The sequence below is a fragment of the Dermochelys coriacea genome, chromosome 2 (assembly GCF_009764565.3).
Source record: "Dermochelys coriacea isolate rDerCor1 chromosome 2, rDerCor1.pri.v4, whole genome shotgun sequence".
Taxonomy (NCBI): domain Eukaryota; kingdom Metazoa; phylum Chordata; order Testudines; family Dermochelyidae; genus Dermochelys; species Dermochelys coriacea.
The window spans coordinates 190,926,093-190,944,723 of NC_050069.1; the positions used below are offsets into that span (position 1 = coordinate 190,926,093).

The 18,631-nt window shown below is 44.1% G+C and overlaps 1 protein-coding gene and 1 long non-coding RNA gene across 6 annotated transcripts in view; one reads left to right on the top strand and one right to left on the bottom strand.

Moving 5' to 3' along the window:
* The window catches only part of LOC119852173, a 45,927-nt gene extending 38,839 nt beyond the window's left edge, over positions 1-7,088 (top strand). The window contains exons 4-5 of the long non-coding RNA XR_006279277.1: positions 5,689-5,775; positions 6,612-7,088. This is a non-coding gene — a long non-coding RNA (uncharacterized LOC119852173). The remainder of the gene's footprint in view (positions 1-5,688; positions 5,776-6,611) is intronic.
* The window catches only part of TMEM108 (transmembrane protein 108), a 301,039-nt gene that overhangs the window by 24,754 nt on the left and 257,654 nt on the right, over positions 1-18,631 (bottom strand). Inside the window, exon 1 of one of the 5 annotated variants that reach the window (XM_038393189.1) lies at positions 4,246-4,756. The exons of the other annotated variants lie outside the window; for them this stretch is intronic. Coding sequence (XP_038249117.1) covers positions 4,246-4,258 — 13 coding nt within the window. The 5' untranslated portion in view covers positions 4,259-4,756. Of the gene's footprint in view, positions 1-4,245; positions 4,757-18,631 lie in introns of those variants that run through there. 5 annotated transcript variants of the gene reach the window in all.

Here is an 18,631-nt window from a genome sequence, read left to right on the forward strand (position 1 = left end):
AGGCTTCAACAATGATCAGCCCCATCCTTGTGAGAGTCCATACACTAATACTACAGGTAGGGGTATGCTGCAACTGGGAGCGTGTCTCCCAGCCCAGGTAGATGGACACACACACACACTTGCTTTGCTCAAGCTAGTGCACTAGAAAGATCGTGGATGTTGTGGCATGTGAAATGGCTTGGGCTAGCTACCAGAGTATAAGCCTGGCCTACTCTCTGGGTCTGTATTCAGGTAGCTAGCCCATGCCACAAGGTCCACACTGCTAGCGCAAGTGCACTAGCTCAAGCAGAGCTAGAACGTATCTGTCTAGCTGGGCTGCAGGACATGCTTCCAGCTGCAATGTAGACATATTCTTGGTGTCCTCTCCTATTTGCCATACCACAGACCTTAACTCCACGGTCAGTCTCTGTACATCAGAGGTCCCCAATTTATGGGGCACGTGCAGAGGAAGATTCAAGGGGGGGTGCAGCTGGGGCCCAGGCCAGCCCCCCTGGGGGGCAGGCAGGGAGCACCACCCAGCTCTGCTCCTGGCCCCGTCCCCCTTACCGTGTCAGGGGTCCCAGCCGCCAGCCCCACACCCAGGGCTCTGCTCTTAGCTGCGACTGCCAGCTCGAGGCTCTGCTCTGCTCTTGGCCGTGGCCTGGGGCCCAGGCTGCCAACCTCAGCTCTGCCCCACACACCCAGCTGTGGCCCCAGCCTCAGCTTCCTTTACTCCTGTCTGTGTCCCCCTGCTCCCAGAGCCACAGCCCCACTCCTGGCTTGGGCGAGGGGGCGCAAACAGGGGTAAGTGGGGGCATGAGGTAAAAAGCTTGGGGACCACTGCTGTACATACTTGCACTTGTCCTCGATAAAACAATGGTTCATCTCAACAATGAACACAAATACGTCTACGCACACTGCTAAATATTGAGACAGAGCTTTGAGTGTGAACATTTGACACCAAAACTAGACTGTAGCATCCCATACAGAAATGAAAGATATTATTTATAAACTGTGACACAAGAAAGCAGTCAACAGAACTGCAGCATGGAGGTGAGGTACATTTCATTTTTGAGAGGGGAGATTTTTGAAAGCACAAAAGGCAGTCAGACACTGAATTCCCATTGATTTTCACAAGGTGTAAGTCAGGGCAGAATTTGTTCCTATAGCTTTTAGATGCTCAGACAGAAGGTTAGCAAAATATAGTTTAATGAGGACTCACTCTGGATTTTAGCAGATATTCATGAATAAGTGGAAAAATCTGTTTTCTTTCCTGACAATCCATCTCTATGTAAAGTCACTTTAAAAAAAACACTGAGGCAATTTACAAGGCATCCCATATTTTTCGATGTGGGATTATGTGTAATATAATTTTAAAATAAGGAAAGGTGAGTTGGAAGAATGTGATGTTGCCCTAACATGACAACGGAGGAGAGTCCTGACAAATTTGAAAAACAATTACTTGAAGGCACAAGATTTTTTTTTAATCTACGTATTGAATATGCTGTTATGTTGAAAGATGCTGGAGCATTTAGGCCCTGGTCTGAAAGATTTAAGCACATGTATTTCTATGCACATAAGGCCCATTGACTTCAATAGGCCTCCTCATGGGTGTAAAAAGTGAGTGTGCACACAGGTGCCTCCTATATCCAGCAGACTGGGGAATTCATTTCCTAGGATCTATGGGGTTGGAAAGCCATGGAAACTCAAAACTAATTCCTGTTTTCTTTTTGCATTCTTCATGCTCAGAAATGGTCAAATGATTTTATTTGTGTCATACATCAAGTGTGAGCTTTGGAGCCTAATTCAATAGCTCTGTTAAAAATCCTTCAATCCTAACAAGAATGTTGATGGACCTCATATGTTGGCAGTGGAAACAACATCACTCTGTTCTTGCATAATACTTTGAGCTGTTACACAGTGCTCCAAGTACTGTACGTTAAATCCTAAATGAATTCACTCAAGTATGAAAAATAGTGCAGTAAAAGGATGATGTATGCAGATGAAACCAATAAGAATCTTTACCAGGATACAGTGGACCAAATCTTGAAAAATCCTCAATACAGAGGGCCAAATCTAGGCTTACTCTGAAACTGCTCCCTTCCATGGAAGAACTCACAGGAAGAGCTAAGGGGTATGTTTATGGAAGAAAATGATGAAATTCCTCTAGAGCAAGGGTCTTTGCCTGGGGCTCATGATGCCAACAGGTGTCAAGAGGTTGTGATCACCCTGTTCTTCCCACATTACTAAAGGAGAGAGGTCCAGGTTTTGAGAACCACTGCTCTGGAGCTTCTTCTGAATACTTTCATTGAGGGGAAGGAATAGCCTGTCTTCTCCCTATGAGAAGAAGCTGGGGGTTCAGTCCCCAAAACTTGTAGCTTTTTGGTATCTAATCTGCTGGGTCTTGAGCCTCAGTTCTGCTGCCCTCTCCTGGCTCTGTTGGCACAGGTCTGGTGAAGCCATGCTGACACGGTTCCTGAGCTGTCCACTGCGCCTGTTGTCGCCTCTTAAGAGGGTTCCATTGCATGGAGGGGTAGGGTCTGTTCAGGAATTAGCACAGCCAGAGGTTGCACTAGATACTTTACTAGCAGTATCTGGTAAATAGTTTTAACTTCTTCAAAAGTAAAGAACAGCTTATTAGCCTTACACGAGAGTCTGTGCATGTTACTGGAGTCAGCTCAGACATTAGGTAGAATCTTTAAACAACAGCATCTTATGCAACATGTGGTCTGAAGTCAGTAGAAAGACTCCCACTGACTTCAGTGGGCTTTGGACCAAGCCCTAATTGCATAAGATATAGTGGAAAGTTTTGAGCCCCATATTAACATTTTTCATGGTGAATGATTATCCACAAAGAGTTCAGTCTGGCATTTGGTAGCAAAGATTCCTATTCTGGCCTTCCCCACCATAGACCCAGCAGCAGAATAAACAGAGCCTCATTGAGCCTTGAAAAACATTTTTGCTGTGGGAAGTCAGGAACAGCTTTGTATTTATACCTACTGCTGGATCTGTTATTTCAGATCGCCTTGGGCAAAGGAAGCAAAAGGAACAGTTCTACAAAGGGGAATGTACAGATCCCAATTAGACTACAAAAGCATATCTTGGATGCCTGTATACCTGGGCAGAGTACAGTGTGCTTGAACCTTATTGTGCCTCTAACATTCTTGAATTACTAAATGGTAAAGACAGCACTTGATAAAAACTGTTCAAAACAACTGAAATAGCACATTTTTGTAGTGAAAACCTTCTGCATTATCCTGTTCTTTTGTCATGTTCATCTCAGTTAACAACAACAAAAGTAGAAACGGTGACTTTTAAAATATGAAATTGTATAACCTGCAATATTCTATTACTTTTGTTCACGTCATTTTTTGGTATCTTTTATTGTTTATATGCTGCATGAATGCTTCAAATAAATGATAGGATTTCCATGTAAACAATGTAGAGTAACATTTGTACAAGCAAAGGGTTAAGCAATTTCAGTTACCATGAGCAATGGAGGAATTGACCAAAAAAGTAGGCTACTTCCACATGAGCTGTTTTTCTTCACACCATCTTACATCAAGTCCGAGAATGCCATGCAATAGTTCTCAAATGTTACATTACAAGTTCTTTTCTATTTTTTCTTCAAGAGGAGGAGGAGGGGAAGGGGAATGCAGTTAATATTTTATGGATTACACTACAAATTCAACCCTACTTTTGTATTCAAGGTCTGATTAAAATCTTTGACGTAGAAAGTGAAACACCAGGAATAACAAAGGAGTGCAATTAATCTAACAGCAATAACATAAAATAACCTGAGCAGAAGTTTTGGAAATCACATACAGAAACAGAGCAACCAGAAGACATTGATACAGTATGAGAATATAAAGAGTCTGCCATAGAGTTTGCACAAAGCAAACTATGCCCAGCCCTTAAACAATTTAAATTATTATAGGAACAACCATCACTGCTGGTAAGGATCATTTCCATCAAAGGCTTCAAGTGAGTCTGTCCATAAGCAAAAATTAATTTTAGATTTTGAAGTGATAACACCAGGTATTACAAATAAAATAATATCTTCTCATCCATTTTCATGCTGCACACAAAGGCAGATAGATACTATGGTAATAGGTGCTTTAAAAATGCTATAGATGCCCATTCATTTAAATACATGCAGACTTCTGACCCTTGTGAAAATGATCATTGACAATCTAATAGCACAATGATTACTGAGGAGAAAAATAAAAGATGACTTTTATCTGATTGTATTAGGGAATTACTTACCTGAAAATATCATTTGGACTTGTCAGCAGACATCCTCACCTGCTCATGTCATGCAGACTTGGAAGCTTCATATTTCAACATAAAAAATAAAAGATGCTACCATCTCCTAATTAATGAGGTAGTTCCACTGAGGAGAGTTTGCTGCTAATGTTGGAATTCCTTTGGAGGAATGAAGACAGACACAGACTAGGGAGGCGTGTCTTCCAGAGATGTAAAATAAAGGGCTTGTGCTCCTTTATGAAATACCATTGCAAATGCAAAGAAAGCTTATTAGTTATTGAACCATTTGCTTTCTCAGCAAGCAGACTGAATGGCTGGCTGGTATTCCAGCTTGCTCTTCTGTCAAGTCCAGATACGGTCTGTCTGGCATAGTTCTATTCAAATGCTACAGAGGATCACTGGCTGTTCTAGTTTACTGGGAACAAAACAGCAACAAGCTCCATGGCTGCACGTCCTTGTGAGACTGCCTAATATTCTGTTTCAAGGCAGAATGCTCCTGCTCTGATGTATCATTTAGCTTTTAGCATGCAGATGGGTTTTACAGACGTAGCTCCCAGTTCTATACCTGTAAGAATAGTTATACCTTCATTTGATTATTTATAGGACTATTAAAATTCTTGTCAGAGAAAAACATGTAAAATGAAATACTGACCCTATTCTCTTCCTTTTTTGGAGTCAAAACACCTCATAGATTTTATTATTCTCTTTGGTGATAACTTTACAATTTATGTTTTATCACTTTTGATTTTTTTTAAATATTGAAAACACAGATCAACCTCCTGATTCTTAATGCCAGCTTGGTAATATTCTTTTGTTCGTGTTACACGAGCAGTAAGGATGGATGAATGGAACAATACATTGGCCAAGCAGCACAAATATTGGCCTAGCTCAATACGCTAAGTGTTCCCAAAAAGGAATAGGGAAAATAATTGGCTTTCAGACAGTGTGCACCAAGATGGGTCTCAGTGTTAGAGGAGCATTGCAACCTGACATGAGAGAATCCCAGCCAGTCTATGTCTGGATATAGCATCTCAGTCATTCCTCATTACTGTGGGTGCAGAAATAGCCCAAGCAATTTGCTACCCTCAGTCTCCTTAGAAAATTAATTCTTGCTGTTTTGGGAGAGGAATGGGGAGGAGAGGTGGTGGTGGGAGATGAGGACTGGGTTTGGAACAGTAAGCACCAAGTCCAAGTGGTGTCTGTTTGGGGAGTAAACTGAACTTAGCCACATCTGTGCTAGACTATGTGCCAGGATATGTGCCCCAGTAGCTTGAGGCAAACATGGTCTGTTGTGATTGGTTGGACCTTGGATATCAGGTCTGACATGGTACAGAACCAGGCCTCCGGAAGGAAGGCTCTCGCTTGAGTCGAATTGAGCAGTGCCCCAATAAACTCTATTCTCTGAACTGGAATAAGGGTCAACTTTTGCTCGTTTATCATTAGGCCCACCGCTCGGAAGGTGGCTTGGACCAAGTTGATGCTGTTCTTTACTTGAGCCTCTGAACGACCCTTGATCAGCCAGTAAGTGAGGTACATGTATCCCTGAACACCTTGCTTTCTGAGGAAGACAGCTACCACTGCCAGGCATTTTGTGAAAACCCGGGGGGCTGCGGACAGGCCAAAGGGAAGAGTGGTGAATTGGTAATTAACTGTGGCCACTGAAGATAGAAATGTGAAAGTAAGCATCATTCTAGTCGAGGGCGGTCAGCATACTAGTCCCCTGGAGCCAGGGAGGGGATGATGGAGGCCAGGGAGACCATACGAAATCTCAGTTTCTTGAGATATCTGTTGAGTTGAAATAGGTCCAATATGGGACAAAGGCCCCCTTTGGCCTTTGTGCTTAGGAAATAACGGGAGTAAAACCCCTTCCCTCTCAAGTTTTGATGTAACTTCTCCATGGCCCCCAGCTGTAGGAGTGTCTGCAGCACTGTTCCCTCTAAGCTGCGCGTGTGTGCATATGCACACAGATCCTAAACCCCGTGCACACTGTCAAAAATTAGACGGAACATTGGTCTGCACTTCCTGGGCAAGGAGTTGCTTGTGAGAAGGGTCCCTGAAGAGGGACAGGGGTGGTAAGGAGGGGTGGATGAAAACTGCAGGGTATAACCAATTGCCACTGTATTTAGCACCCAGGAGTCCAATGTTATGCAGAACCACGCCAGGCTGAAGTGGGACAGTTGGCCCAAAAATAAAGGGGAGGCAGGATCTGAAGTGGGAACTGGTACAGCGCCCTTGGGCGCACTTTCAAAAGCCCGCTTGGTCCCCACTGAGTACCTGTGTGACCCTGGCTGGGAGGTTGAGGTGAACGTAAGTGGTTGACAGCGCTTGTAACCTCTCCCTTTTCTCTTATAGGGGTCCTATCTCAGAGGCAGAGCCAAGAAGCACGGCAACTGTTGAGGCCTGAAGTGCTTCCTCAAAGTGGACAGAGCAAGAGGCCCAGGGACCTGAGGGTAGCCCTTGAGTCCTTCAGGCTGTGTAGTCTCGCGTCCGTCTGCTCTGAAAATAGTGAGGAGCCTTCAAAAGGGAGGTCCTAGATAGACTGCTGGATCTCCTGAGTGAGTCCCGATGACTGCAGCCAGGAGCATCATCTCATGGTGACAATGGAGGCCATTGTCCTGGCTGCCGTGTCTGCTGCATCCAGTGCCCCCGGAGAGAGGCTCTGGCAACATTCTTTCCTTTTTCTAAGATGGCTGAAAATTCCTGCCATAAGTCTTAAGACATGGAGTCCTTAAATTTGGACAGAGTGTCCCCACAAATTGTAGTCGTATCTCCACAGTAAGGCTTGCTGGTTTGAGATACATAGTTGTAGACCACCTGTCAAATAAACTTTCCTCCCAAACAGATCAAGTTTCTTTGTGTCCTGTTTGTGGGTAGCACTCAACTGGCCCTGTCTGTCTCTTTCATTAGCCACCAATATGATAAGGGACCCAGGAGGGGAGTGAGAGTAAAGATACTCAGACCCACTGACTGGCACATAATATTTCTTCTCTGCCCTCTTCAAGGTGGAGGGAGAGGAAGAAAAGATGGGGTCTTCCACAGGACTCTGACCAAACTTATTACCGCCTCACTAATGGGTAAGGCTAATTTAGATGGAGCTGCTGCAGCCAGAATGTCTGAGGCTGTGAGAGGATTCCTGAATGCCTCAGTCTCAAGCCCCAGGTTAGCTGCTATTTGCTTTAGAAGCTCTTGATAAGCCCTAAAGTCATCTTGGGGAAGCAAGCCACTCAGCCCCAAGTTGATCTCATCTGGAAGGAGGAGGAAGAGGCCCTGTGCTGGAGGAGGGGCCATTATCTTCAGCCTCAATAACCTCCATAGGGGCCACATCTTGTAATTGGCATTGGGTTTGGTACTGGAATCGGGGTCTGGTGCCAATCATGGAGGAACAGAAGCCCGCCTCTCAGAAGCAACCAAGTATGAATGGTGGGAGGGTAGACCTAGGACCGAGGGAATCTTCCAAGGGTTTCAGAATGGTCACTGCATAGGTCACTATCCTCCTGCCAGGTACCAGTGGGGGGGACCCGCACCGAGGTCCTTCGGCATGTAGGACGGGTACCAGTGGCCCTAAAGTTAAACGTAGGGCTCTGCATCAGACTCAGATGAAGAATCCTTACTAGGCAACCACAGGGGAGTGGTACCTCTCACGGCCTCCGATCAGTGCCAAGGGTCCAGTGACCAGTGGCAGGCCGGGGACAACCTCGCAGAGGACAGAAAAGTTGGCTTTCCTCTAGAAGGAGCCAGTGGCCCAGTGCTGGGAAGGAGCTCAGAGCATGGTGCTCTCTCCTGCTCAAGGACGACAAAGCTGGCAGCTGACCTAATGGAGTTGGCAGGACTGGGAGTGACAACAAGTCTCTGGCTGCTGTAAAGACCTCCAGGCACTGCAATTCCACAGGTGCTGCGATGACTTCCTGCCGTCGGCAGAGGGTCCCGCAATAGACTCTATGGTGCTGCCATGGGACCTGGGGTGGAGGAGTGCCCAAAGTGGGTCACACTCCACTGCCTTCCCCTTGCTTGCCTTTCTTTGGCACTGGCGAGTGCCCTCTATCAGTGCACTTCTTTTTGTGCTTCTTTCTCAGCCCGGGAGTGGAGAACAGTGCCGGAGGAGTACTTTGCACCAAGTTCCAAGGCTGGTCTAAGAGCAGCTTCCTTTAGGATAGCCTTAAGTCTGATTGCTCTGTCCTCCTTGGTGCAAGGTTTAAAGTTCCGACAAATTTGGCAGAGGTCTTTCATGTGAGATTCTCCCAGACAACTGGAGTGTGGGTCGTTCACGAGCATAGGCTTGCCACAGGAGGCAAAAGGTTTGAGAAGAGGGTGCTAACTATCTACATTAAAAGTACATCCTGTCATATTTTAAGGTCATGCCAGGAATACCAAGAGGGATGCACTGAAACAAAAATAACTTTGGGAGGACATTCATCTTCAGCGAGGCTACCCTACCTAGCCGAGAAATTTCATATTTGTTCCACTCCCCCATGTATTTTATTATTTTATTTTAAAGATTGCTTTACCCATTTAAATGTATATAGCTGACAACAATTTGTTTTGACCCTTTTGGGAATATTAATTTCTAAAATTTCACATTTATTCATGTTTATTTTGAAGCCGGATAGCTGCCCAAATTCCAAATCAACTGGTCCATAATTTTTAGCATGTTTTGCTGCCCTTTAACAAGGGGTGGTTTCTCATATTTATTGCAAATGGCTCCATTGCCAAAGCAAACAGAAGATATGGGGAAGGCTTGTCTTGTAACCCTAGACAAATTAAAAGGAAGTGATTGATGATCATTAACCAAAGCAGACAATCGAAGATGAGTAAGGCTACATTTTAGTCACGGGTATTTTTAGTAAAAGTCATGGACAGGTCATGGGCTGTGAAGTTTTGTTAACTGCCTGTGACCTGTCCATGACTTTTACTATATACTTCTCACTAAAACTTGGTCTGGGGAGCCACAGATGCGCTGGGAGGGGCAGTCTGGGGGTGCCACAAGTGCTGAGGGGGGGGGGCTGGCCAGGGACTCCCGCTGGTGCTGGTGGGGAGGGTGGATGAGTGGCAGTGCATGGCCTGGGACCCATGCTGGGAGGCGGGAGGCAACAGCACCTGACCCGGGATCCCCACTGGTGCTGGGAGGGGGCAGGCAGCAGTGCGCAGTCCAGGACCCCTGCTGGTACGGGGGGGAGGGGAGGGTTGGCGAGGCTGGTGAGGGGAGGGGTGGCCAGGGGGGCTCCGCGCACTGCTCTTGCCACAGACGCTGGCTTTGCAGCTCCAATGGGAGCTGTGGGGGTGGGAGACACCTGCGGGCACAGGCAGCAAGCAGAGCCCCCTGGGTCCTCCACCTAGGAGCTGCAGGGACATGCCGGTGGGAGCCGGGGAACTGCCCCCCTGCAGGTAAGTGCTGCCCTGCACCCCAACTCTCTCTGCCCCGACCCTGAGCCCCGTCCCACACACCCGAACTACTGCTGTTGCTGGCCCAGGAAGCCCCTGAGCAGCACCAGCCACTGCAGAAGTCAAGGAGGTCCGTGACTTTCTGTTACCTTCATGACAGACATGCAGCCTTAAGGAGGAGTATATAGGGTCAATATGCCTGTAGAAAACTGATTTTCAAAAGCCAGCTTTACCAAAATCTGTCTGAGGTACTCCCACTGCGGCCAGGTGAAGGTTTTTTCAGCATCCAAAGAAAGAAGAACACAGGAAGAATTGCTAGAATTAACATGACAGGTGAAGTTTAGAGTTCTTCTGATACCAGAGAATCTGCCAGCAATGAACCCAGATGGGTCAGGGTAAACATAATTGGGCAAGATGACAGTCTGTTTGCTAGCACCTTGGCATAAATTTTAGCATCCACATCAAAGAAATAGGTCTGTCTGTAATAGTATCCAAAAAGAAACAGAACAAGCAAAACTATTTCAAGAATATTTTTGAAAGAAATCTGAATTTGCAAGATGTTTTTTAGTCTGAATGCTACCACTTCACACATTGCTTGCCCATCCCTAATTTTGTAATCCAGGTCCCTCCCTCTCCAGCCCTTACTTGGCAGTGCTCTTGTTGGCAGGATGCTGTTGCCAAGGGAGACAGACTGGATGTGCAGCTGGCTTTTCTTTAATCTGCACTTAGTGCTGCAGATACTATTGATGTAACTGTACAACCTTTGGCTACTAAGACCTACTGTCAATGTCATGACTTTATGAAGATCTTTGCCAATTGCATAAATAGCCATACTGCATGTTGGAAAGCTAAAATGGGACCTTGTCTAAGAAGGGATTTACTTGGTGTCACAAATGCTGGCTCAGTCAAGGGTACCAATTTCATTTATAACAATAAGAGGGGGACAAAAGGATTTAAAACTATTTTAAGGAGTCTCCTCCAAAATAAAAGCCAAACACAGTGCCTACACATATTTGGATGAGATAACTCTCAAGCAGAGAAAGGAACTCTTTAGAGTGTTACATTAGGGGGATACATAAAGGAGCAATGGATGAAACCAGGAAAAGGTAAAAATTAGACTATTTCTAATGATGAGAGCTATCAGACTGTGAAATAGTCTCTAGTCGGAAGCAGTGGAAATCTCATTTCTTGAGACATTTTAAAACCAGACTCTACAAAGCATTAGAAAACACGCTATAGAAAGAACAATATTTCATTGGCATGAGATGAAAACTAGATGACATATGAAATCTTTTTCAGATTAACTTCTGCAGGACATATTCAGAATTTCCATTGATATTACTGGGAGTTTGGGCTCAACATGGATTGTAAAATCAAGCACAATGATATTAATTCTTGGCTAGTTTGCACAGCATGAAAGCCATATCTTGCATAGTTAATTTACCTTGACTTATGTCATATAGAAAGTGGTTCCTTTATGGACTGTTACTTCAGTCTCAATATGGTCCCTCTCTCTCTCTCTCTCTCTTTTTTACAACCAGCAATGATTTTTTTGTTTATTTGCCAGTAATATTTCTCTCTCCAACTTTGTTTGAAACCCAGGAACTAAACATGACAGGAACAAATCTCCAGGGAGATGCCTGCTTTCATTAGATTTATAAAAACGGGTTTGCACATAATGAGAGGAGGACTCTAACGGATGGGGTCCTGAAGTGGAGGTTAGGGAAGAGGAGTTCAAGCAAGAAATTCCTCAAAGAGGAAGCAATTTGAAGTATTGGAACTTGAATGCTATCTATCTTTGTTACTTCTGAGCCCCCTATAACCTTGGCATTTATATTCACATAGTGTAACATCATGCGGAGAATGGAGCTCTCTCATGTGAGAGTTCTGGAGAAATATCCTCTCTCTACAACGATGCTTCCAAACACGGTCTGAAAGATGTGGTGCCACCCCAAGACAGAATGTTTAAGGCGGGCATTTTGTTACCCACTAATCCTTCTACTAGTAAGATTGGTGTCATTTTTTCCATACCATTCCTGGAAAGTCAGGGGCAGGTGCTATAGAAATACCAGTTCCTTAGTTAGACGTTATACTATGATTACACACATACTGACTGAGTTTCCACAGGCCTTTCATGTGTCTCAGTGATTTCATCCCTTTCACAGGCAGCAATTTGGGAAATTCACTACCCTAGAATTCAAAGCCCATGAAGGTCAGAATTAATGCTGCAGCTGGAGTTAGAGAGGAACTGGACAGTTTCGTGATCAGTAATAATATTTGTAGATCAAATCTCATGCTTCACAACATAAGCTAATCTCTGCCGAGATAAAGACAGTTTTTCACCCCACTAAGGGAATTGCATAAGTGGCTAGCTACTGATATATGAATTTTTGCCTTCCTTTGAAGTCAGATATTGAACTAGAAGGAATGATGGGTCTGATCTGGTATGGTAAATCCTATGTTCTTATAAGTGAGGTCACAGCTATACCTCAGCTGGACACAACACACAATTTCTGTTAATGAGGGAAGGACCTGGCACCTTGTACTTAATTCAGTACTGATATGATTCATTGCTTGATTAACTCAATTCAATAGTCAGTGACATGGAAGACAGTGTACAGGTACTTCGTATATTGCCTGATCCAGTGATACAGTTTATCATATCAGTAATTTATGTCTCCATTTGAGTGTGAATAGCATTACATAATGACTGCAATGTATTGAATTCCATATGGGGGCATTAGTTTTATGTGCACATTTGCATTTCCATCCAATTTAACAAGCAGTGTCTGGGTGGTGTTTCTGAATGTTATTTTGAATATTCTCAGGCCCCAGTTTTCCCCTCACACTGTAGAAGCACCTGGTGCATACAGAGTACCATTTACACGCACTGACTGCTATGGAAATAGTTTCCCCAAAGCAGAACTGACTAAAAATAGTTCCAGGAAAAGTTTTGTAAATTGTTTCCTATCTAGTTTGTGGTATCTACCTAGAAATGTGTAGCTATAGAGAACTGATACATGCATAGATGCAGCAAAGCACTTAAACACAATGCATAACTTTTAAGCCTGAAAGTAGTCCTTTGACTGCCTGTTTCAATGGACTGCTTGTGTGCATAAAGTTACACACCTTGAATCATACAGACAGAGTGCTGGAAGGGACCTTTGCGGGACCAAGGAAATCTAGACCACCCCACACAGGTTTCTTAAAAACCTCCAGTGATGGGGATTTCACAGCCTCCCTAGGAAGCCTGTTCCAGAATTTAACTACTCTTAGAGTTAGAAAGATTGTCCCAATAGCTAACCTAAATTCCTCTTGCTGCAGATTAAGCCCATTACTTCTTGTCCTGTTTCCATGGGGCATGGAGAACAATTAATTGATCATCGTCCTTTATATAACAGCCTTTAACAGATATGAAAATTGTTACCAGGTCCCAACCTTCTTTTCTCAAGACTAAACATGCCCAGTTGTTTTTTTTTTTAACCTTTCATCATAGGTCAGGTTTCTTGCTGCTCTCCTCTGGCCTCTCTTCAATTTGTCCACATCTTTCCTGAAATCTGGCACCCAGAAATGGATACAGTACTTCTGTTGAGGCCTCATCAATGCCAAGTACAGTGAGACAGCTACCTCCTGTGTCTGACATACAACATTCCTCTTAATATACCCCAGAATAACTAGGCTTTTTTGCAACTGCATCACATTGCTGACTCATTCAGTTTGTGATCCACTGTAACCCCCAGATCCTCTTCAGCAGTACCATCGCCTAGCCAGTTATTCCCCATTTTGTGGTTGTGTATTTGGTTTTTCCTTCCTAAAAGTAGTACTACACAGTTGTCTTTATTGAATTTCTTGTTGATTTCAGCTTGGTGTCATCCACAAATTTAAGAGCAATCTATAATCTCCTCTCTATTATCCCAGTCATTCATGAAACTATTGAAAAACACCGAACCCAGGACTCACCCCTGCGGGATCCCACTAGATACGTCCTCCCAGTTTCACAGTGAGCCATTGATAACTCCTCTTAAGTACAGTCTTTCAATCAGTTGTGCACCCACCATATAGTAATTTAATTTAGATCACATTTCCCTAGTTTGCTTATGAGAATGTCATGAGGCCTTACTAAAAAAAGCCTTAATAATATCAAGTGCTTTGTTGGGTTGGGGTCAGACTGTCATATTAGCCTTGTCAAAGATTAACATCTCGAAGTCATCCCTATGGGGCAAGAGCAGGCACTTCTATTACATCATTCTGAGTAAAGATAAGGGATTAATTCTAGGGGATTTCAACAAGGAGACCCAGCCCAGCCCATCTTTCTCCGCAGAGGGCTTGCGCAGACAGTGCTTGCAAGCTGTAGGTCAGTTAGTGCCACAGGGCCCCCCACCTCTGCTTGCTTCGGAGTACTACCCTCACTGCACTGAGTTCCTCCCACTGAAAGCCCACCTCCAGGCCTGACAAGCTTCCCAGGATCCACAGATTAGGTCTGATGGAAACCCTAGGAATACCTTAATGCTTGCATTCCTTACTCTTGTGTTGTAGCAACCAGGCAAGATACTTCAACGCTTTATTTTTGAAGTGGAAACCTCTTTACCAAGCTGCTTCTGCGCCCTCGGTAGCTCACACTCCGCCTCCTCAACTCCCCCTCCCCAGTTCCTGTCCTTTCAGACTCCCAACAGCCAGTGCTCCCAGTTCTAATAATTACAAGCAGCATCTAAACACCACACTCCCTCCTCTCTTAATAAACTCTCCCAATTAAAATAAACATTGTTGTTCTAACCACAGGAGCAAATATGAAACAAGACACTATACTGTTGGCAGAAATATTACACTGAAAACACTGTAGATACTATATAACAAAGTCTCTAGTCCAGACAGGTAGTCGTCTGGGTCTGACAGGCCGTCTCTCAAGTCCCGGTTCCAGTGCAATGTCTTGTTGTGTTGATACTACGGTGCAGACTGGGTGTTGGCATAATCTCCTCTTGGTGCATAGGCAGGTGCAAGATAAGAAGCATTTCATACCCGCCCATGAGAAAGTCAATAGGTGTAAGGTCCCTTCTTCTCTATGATTTTAAGAGGAGCTGTGAATTTATGATCCCCTTTGCGTAAAATTCCAGGTTTTCATATTCTAACGAAGGAACCACATTCAAAATTTGGTTCCTTAGTACCCCACCGCTTGTCTGTGAAAGCCTTATACTTTGCTTGGTTCTGTTCAACTGTTTTTCTCACATCATCCTTGGTTGGGGCATCAGGTCGTGCCTTTAACAATCCAGCAATGTTCAGTTTAGTATTTATCTGTTTCCCATGCAGTAACTCTGTGGGTGATCTTTGTGTTGTAGCATGTCATGTAGCCCGGTATGCTTGCAAGAAATCAGTAGTGAAGATTATCTCGCCCTTCCAGTTTAGCCAACTCTCTTTCAAACTTGGACTTTGCAGAAAGGGTGCAGGTGGATTCAGAGGCAGAAGATCCATCCTCGTTGCCAAAACGTTGTAGCAACCAGGCAAGGTACTAACACAATTCAACAGGACTTTATTTTTAAAGTGGAAACCTCTTTACCAAGCTGCTGCTGCACCCTCGGTAGCTCTCACTCCACCTCCTCAACTCCCCCCACCCTTCCTGTTTCCTGTCCTTTCAGACTCCCAACAGCCAGTGCTCCCAGTTCTAATAATTACAAGCAGCATCTAAACACCACATCTTGATAAAATACCCGTAGACATTGTGGGGAGTGTTGCCTGAATTGGAGAGCTAAACCATTCACTTATATATGAAGGAGACAGAAATCACTTCACCCTTCTCTGGAACGCAGTCACTTCTGCAGTTTCTTGAAAGGTGTTAGATTGACAGCCCTAAAAACCCTCTGATTATTCGGTCTGATTCTGTCCCCATAAAATCTTGTTGGGATATTGGCCAAGTGCTGCTTCAAAGGGAAATGTGCCACCTTGCTCACCACAACTATTTCCTGAGGCAGTCTGGGTTTTCCCCTTAAAACACAGATCCTCAAAGGTTTTAGGCTCATTACTTCCATTGAAATCAACCGAAATTAAGCAACTAAATATCTTTGAGGATCTGGGCCAAATGTCAAGGTGTCTGCACTACACGCGTTTACCCTTTTGTTCCTGGCCCTATGTTCTGATTGCTGTGTTGCTGCATGCTATTGATTTGTCCATTGAAATCATTAAAATGTCAGCAAGTACCTGCACCATCAGCTGCAGTTAGCTTAAACGGCTGCCCCAATGGAGCATAGCAGAAAGGAGATGACTCTGCCAGCAGCCCCCTCAACGTGCGTTCAAGGGCTGGCTCACAGAGAGGAATTCAGATCCCCTTCCCTGACCCACAAACAGGACTTTGTAAACACCTGTGGTTTTTTAAAAATATGATGTAAGTGCAAAAATATAAGTGTGCATTTGGGAAGATTGTTCCATGGATGAAACAGTTAATAAAAATGTCTGTGTTGCTCTTACACTAGCTTTCCTTGCTTTAGATTTTATTTTGTTCAAAGAATAACCTTGAAACTAGAGAACGGGGGAGCTAATGACAAACTACAAACTCTGTGTTGAAGCATTTTGAACCAATTACAATTAACATCACCGTGTTCTCAATGGACATATAATATGCTTACATGTTAGAAGATTGGTATGGCAATCAAATGTTACTTTCCCTCAAATCTAATAGTAATGCTGACAATAAGTGCCTTGTTGCCACACTTTCACTTACTACATTTTCTCCTCTCTCTCTTTTTTTAAGCATCTTCAGCTGTCATTGTACCATAACAGTGAAATTATTCACACTGTAAGTGCAGTACAGAAAGCCAATTCTGTTAGAGACAGAACACTAGGCATGCCACATCACTGCTACAGCTGCAGGAGAACATCAGTCTTTGCATTAACATTGACTATGGTGGCAAAGTGAATATATTAGCAACAGCCACTTCCTTACCCCTATTAAAGGTCAAGATATAAAAAGTGTGTGTGGGGGAATATAAATGAGCACTATGCAGCAAACATAACTTTAAGATAAAGTGGCCTGTTTTAACCCAAATCAATGAGTGGTTGGAAAGGGGTGGGCTAGGATGGAATAAAATAAAGAAAAACTTGCTCAAGACACAAATTCTGGTCCCAGTGAAGCCAGTGCCAAAAAACCCAACCCCTTTCAAGACAAATTCTGACCTCATTAACATTGGCGTAAATACATAACTCCACTGAAGTCAACATGTAAGTACCTTCATGGGGAGAGACTACTAGGTACTAAAGGGCTCGTCAATCTAGCTGAGAAAGGCATAACAATGGCTAGAAGCTGACTCCAGGCAAATTTAAATTAGAAATAAGGAACAATTTTTAGCCACTGGCACAATTACCAAGGGAATTGGAGTCTCCATCTCTTGATGTCTTTAAATCATGACTAGATGCTCTTCTGAAAGTTTAATCAGGGATAAGTTATTGGGCTTAATACCAGGGTAACTGGGTGAAATTTAATGGCCAGTGATATACAGGAGGTTACTATGACCCAGGGATCTCTTGGTCCCATGTGGCAGAGGATACAGGGGTGCATGAGTTACAGGATTCCCCTGAGTCTGGTATCTACATATTAGTTTGCCAAAGTGTGTCATGAAAGGTCTATACTGAACGCCTGTGTCACACTGGTCATCATAATTGTGAGATGTACGGATGGATAATGTGTGAAGAATTACGTATATATACCAAAAAACAAGGTCTCTGAGTTAGGGCCATCACCAGAACTTGTTAAACAAGTTTCTTTTAGGCAAAAGATGTTTGTCTGTCTATCTACATATAAACTGAGTGCACAATGGGCGTCCATTTACAGTCTGAACAAAATGCTAATTATGTGAGTGCAAAGTGTCCTAGACAGGAAAACACAAGCAGTGGGGGTTATCCTGTTTACAAGTGCAGACAATAGATTTTTGGACTATAACTGTGGAGACAGAGGATCACGCTGAATCCTTCACTTAGGAAGTAAGCTGACCGTGGATTTCCTTCATGAAAAAAAGATCACAGCCAGCCAGGCTGTTAAATGCTGGGAGAAGAACTTTGGGTAAGATAAACCTCATAGACAGGAGGGAATCTTGTTAGTTAAGTCTAGGCTCTAGAGTATGTGTGTTATGATTTAATTGTATACGTAACTCTGTTTCAAGTGATAGCAAATAGAATGAATGAACTCTCTGTTCTTTGTTAAACTTTACTTACTTTTTTTATAAATAAATTTAAGTGCTGGGTGTTACACTGTAGAACAGAGCTCTACTTAACTGAGACGCTACAGTTTATTATTCCTTTAGGAACAGAGGATCTGGGAATTCTGTGAGTGTCCAGTGAATCAAGGACTGGGCACTCCAGGAGGCACTTATAGGAGTCAGGTTGGAGTGTACCTATTGCTAACTTGTAGAGGGACTGCAAGTCCTGCGTAGGCTAAGAGGGGAATGCTTGTGCTGCTTGTAGCTGGTGGAGGTAAGGAGCTAACTACTGGCAAGCACAGACAAGGCTTCCTCACACAAAGACAAGTGTTAGCGAGGTGCCTCAAAACTCTGGGTACCCTCAGAAAGTGTCAGTCATTCCTTCTGGCCTCAAACTCTATGGCCCAGATCCACAAAGGGACTCAGGCACCTAAGTCCCAAGTTTAGGTGCCTAAGTCCCAGTTTTGGCTCCTCTACGATCCTCTCCTCTTGCCAAACCTGGTAGGCCCCTAAACTCAATCATCACCTAAGTTTTCAGGGTAGAAGTTCCTTAGGTCTATGTTTCTGCCTCTGAGCATGTGCACAGCTGCCTCCCTTTAGGTGTCCAGATGCCTAAGTCCTAGAGCAATTCACAAACCAGGGAAAGATAAGCGTTCAGCTGCCTAAGTTGTATGCAGGGTCCGATCTGGTAGGCATGCTCAGAGGCTGCCTACCAGATTGGGCTCCATTCAAAATCTGCCGAGAGGGAGAACTATGGGTGGTGGTGCCCATATAATTTTTAGCTCAATTGTTAGAGCACTTGCCTGAGATGTGGGAGACCCAGGTTC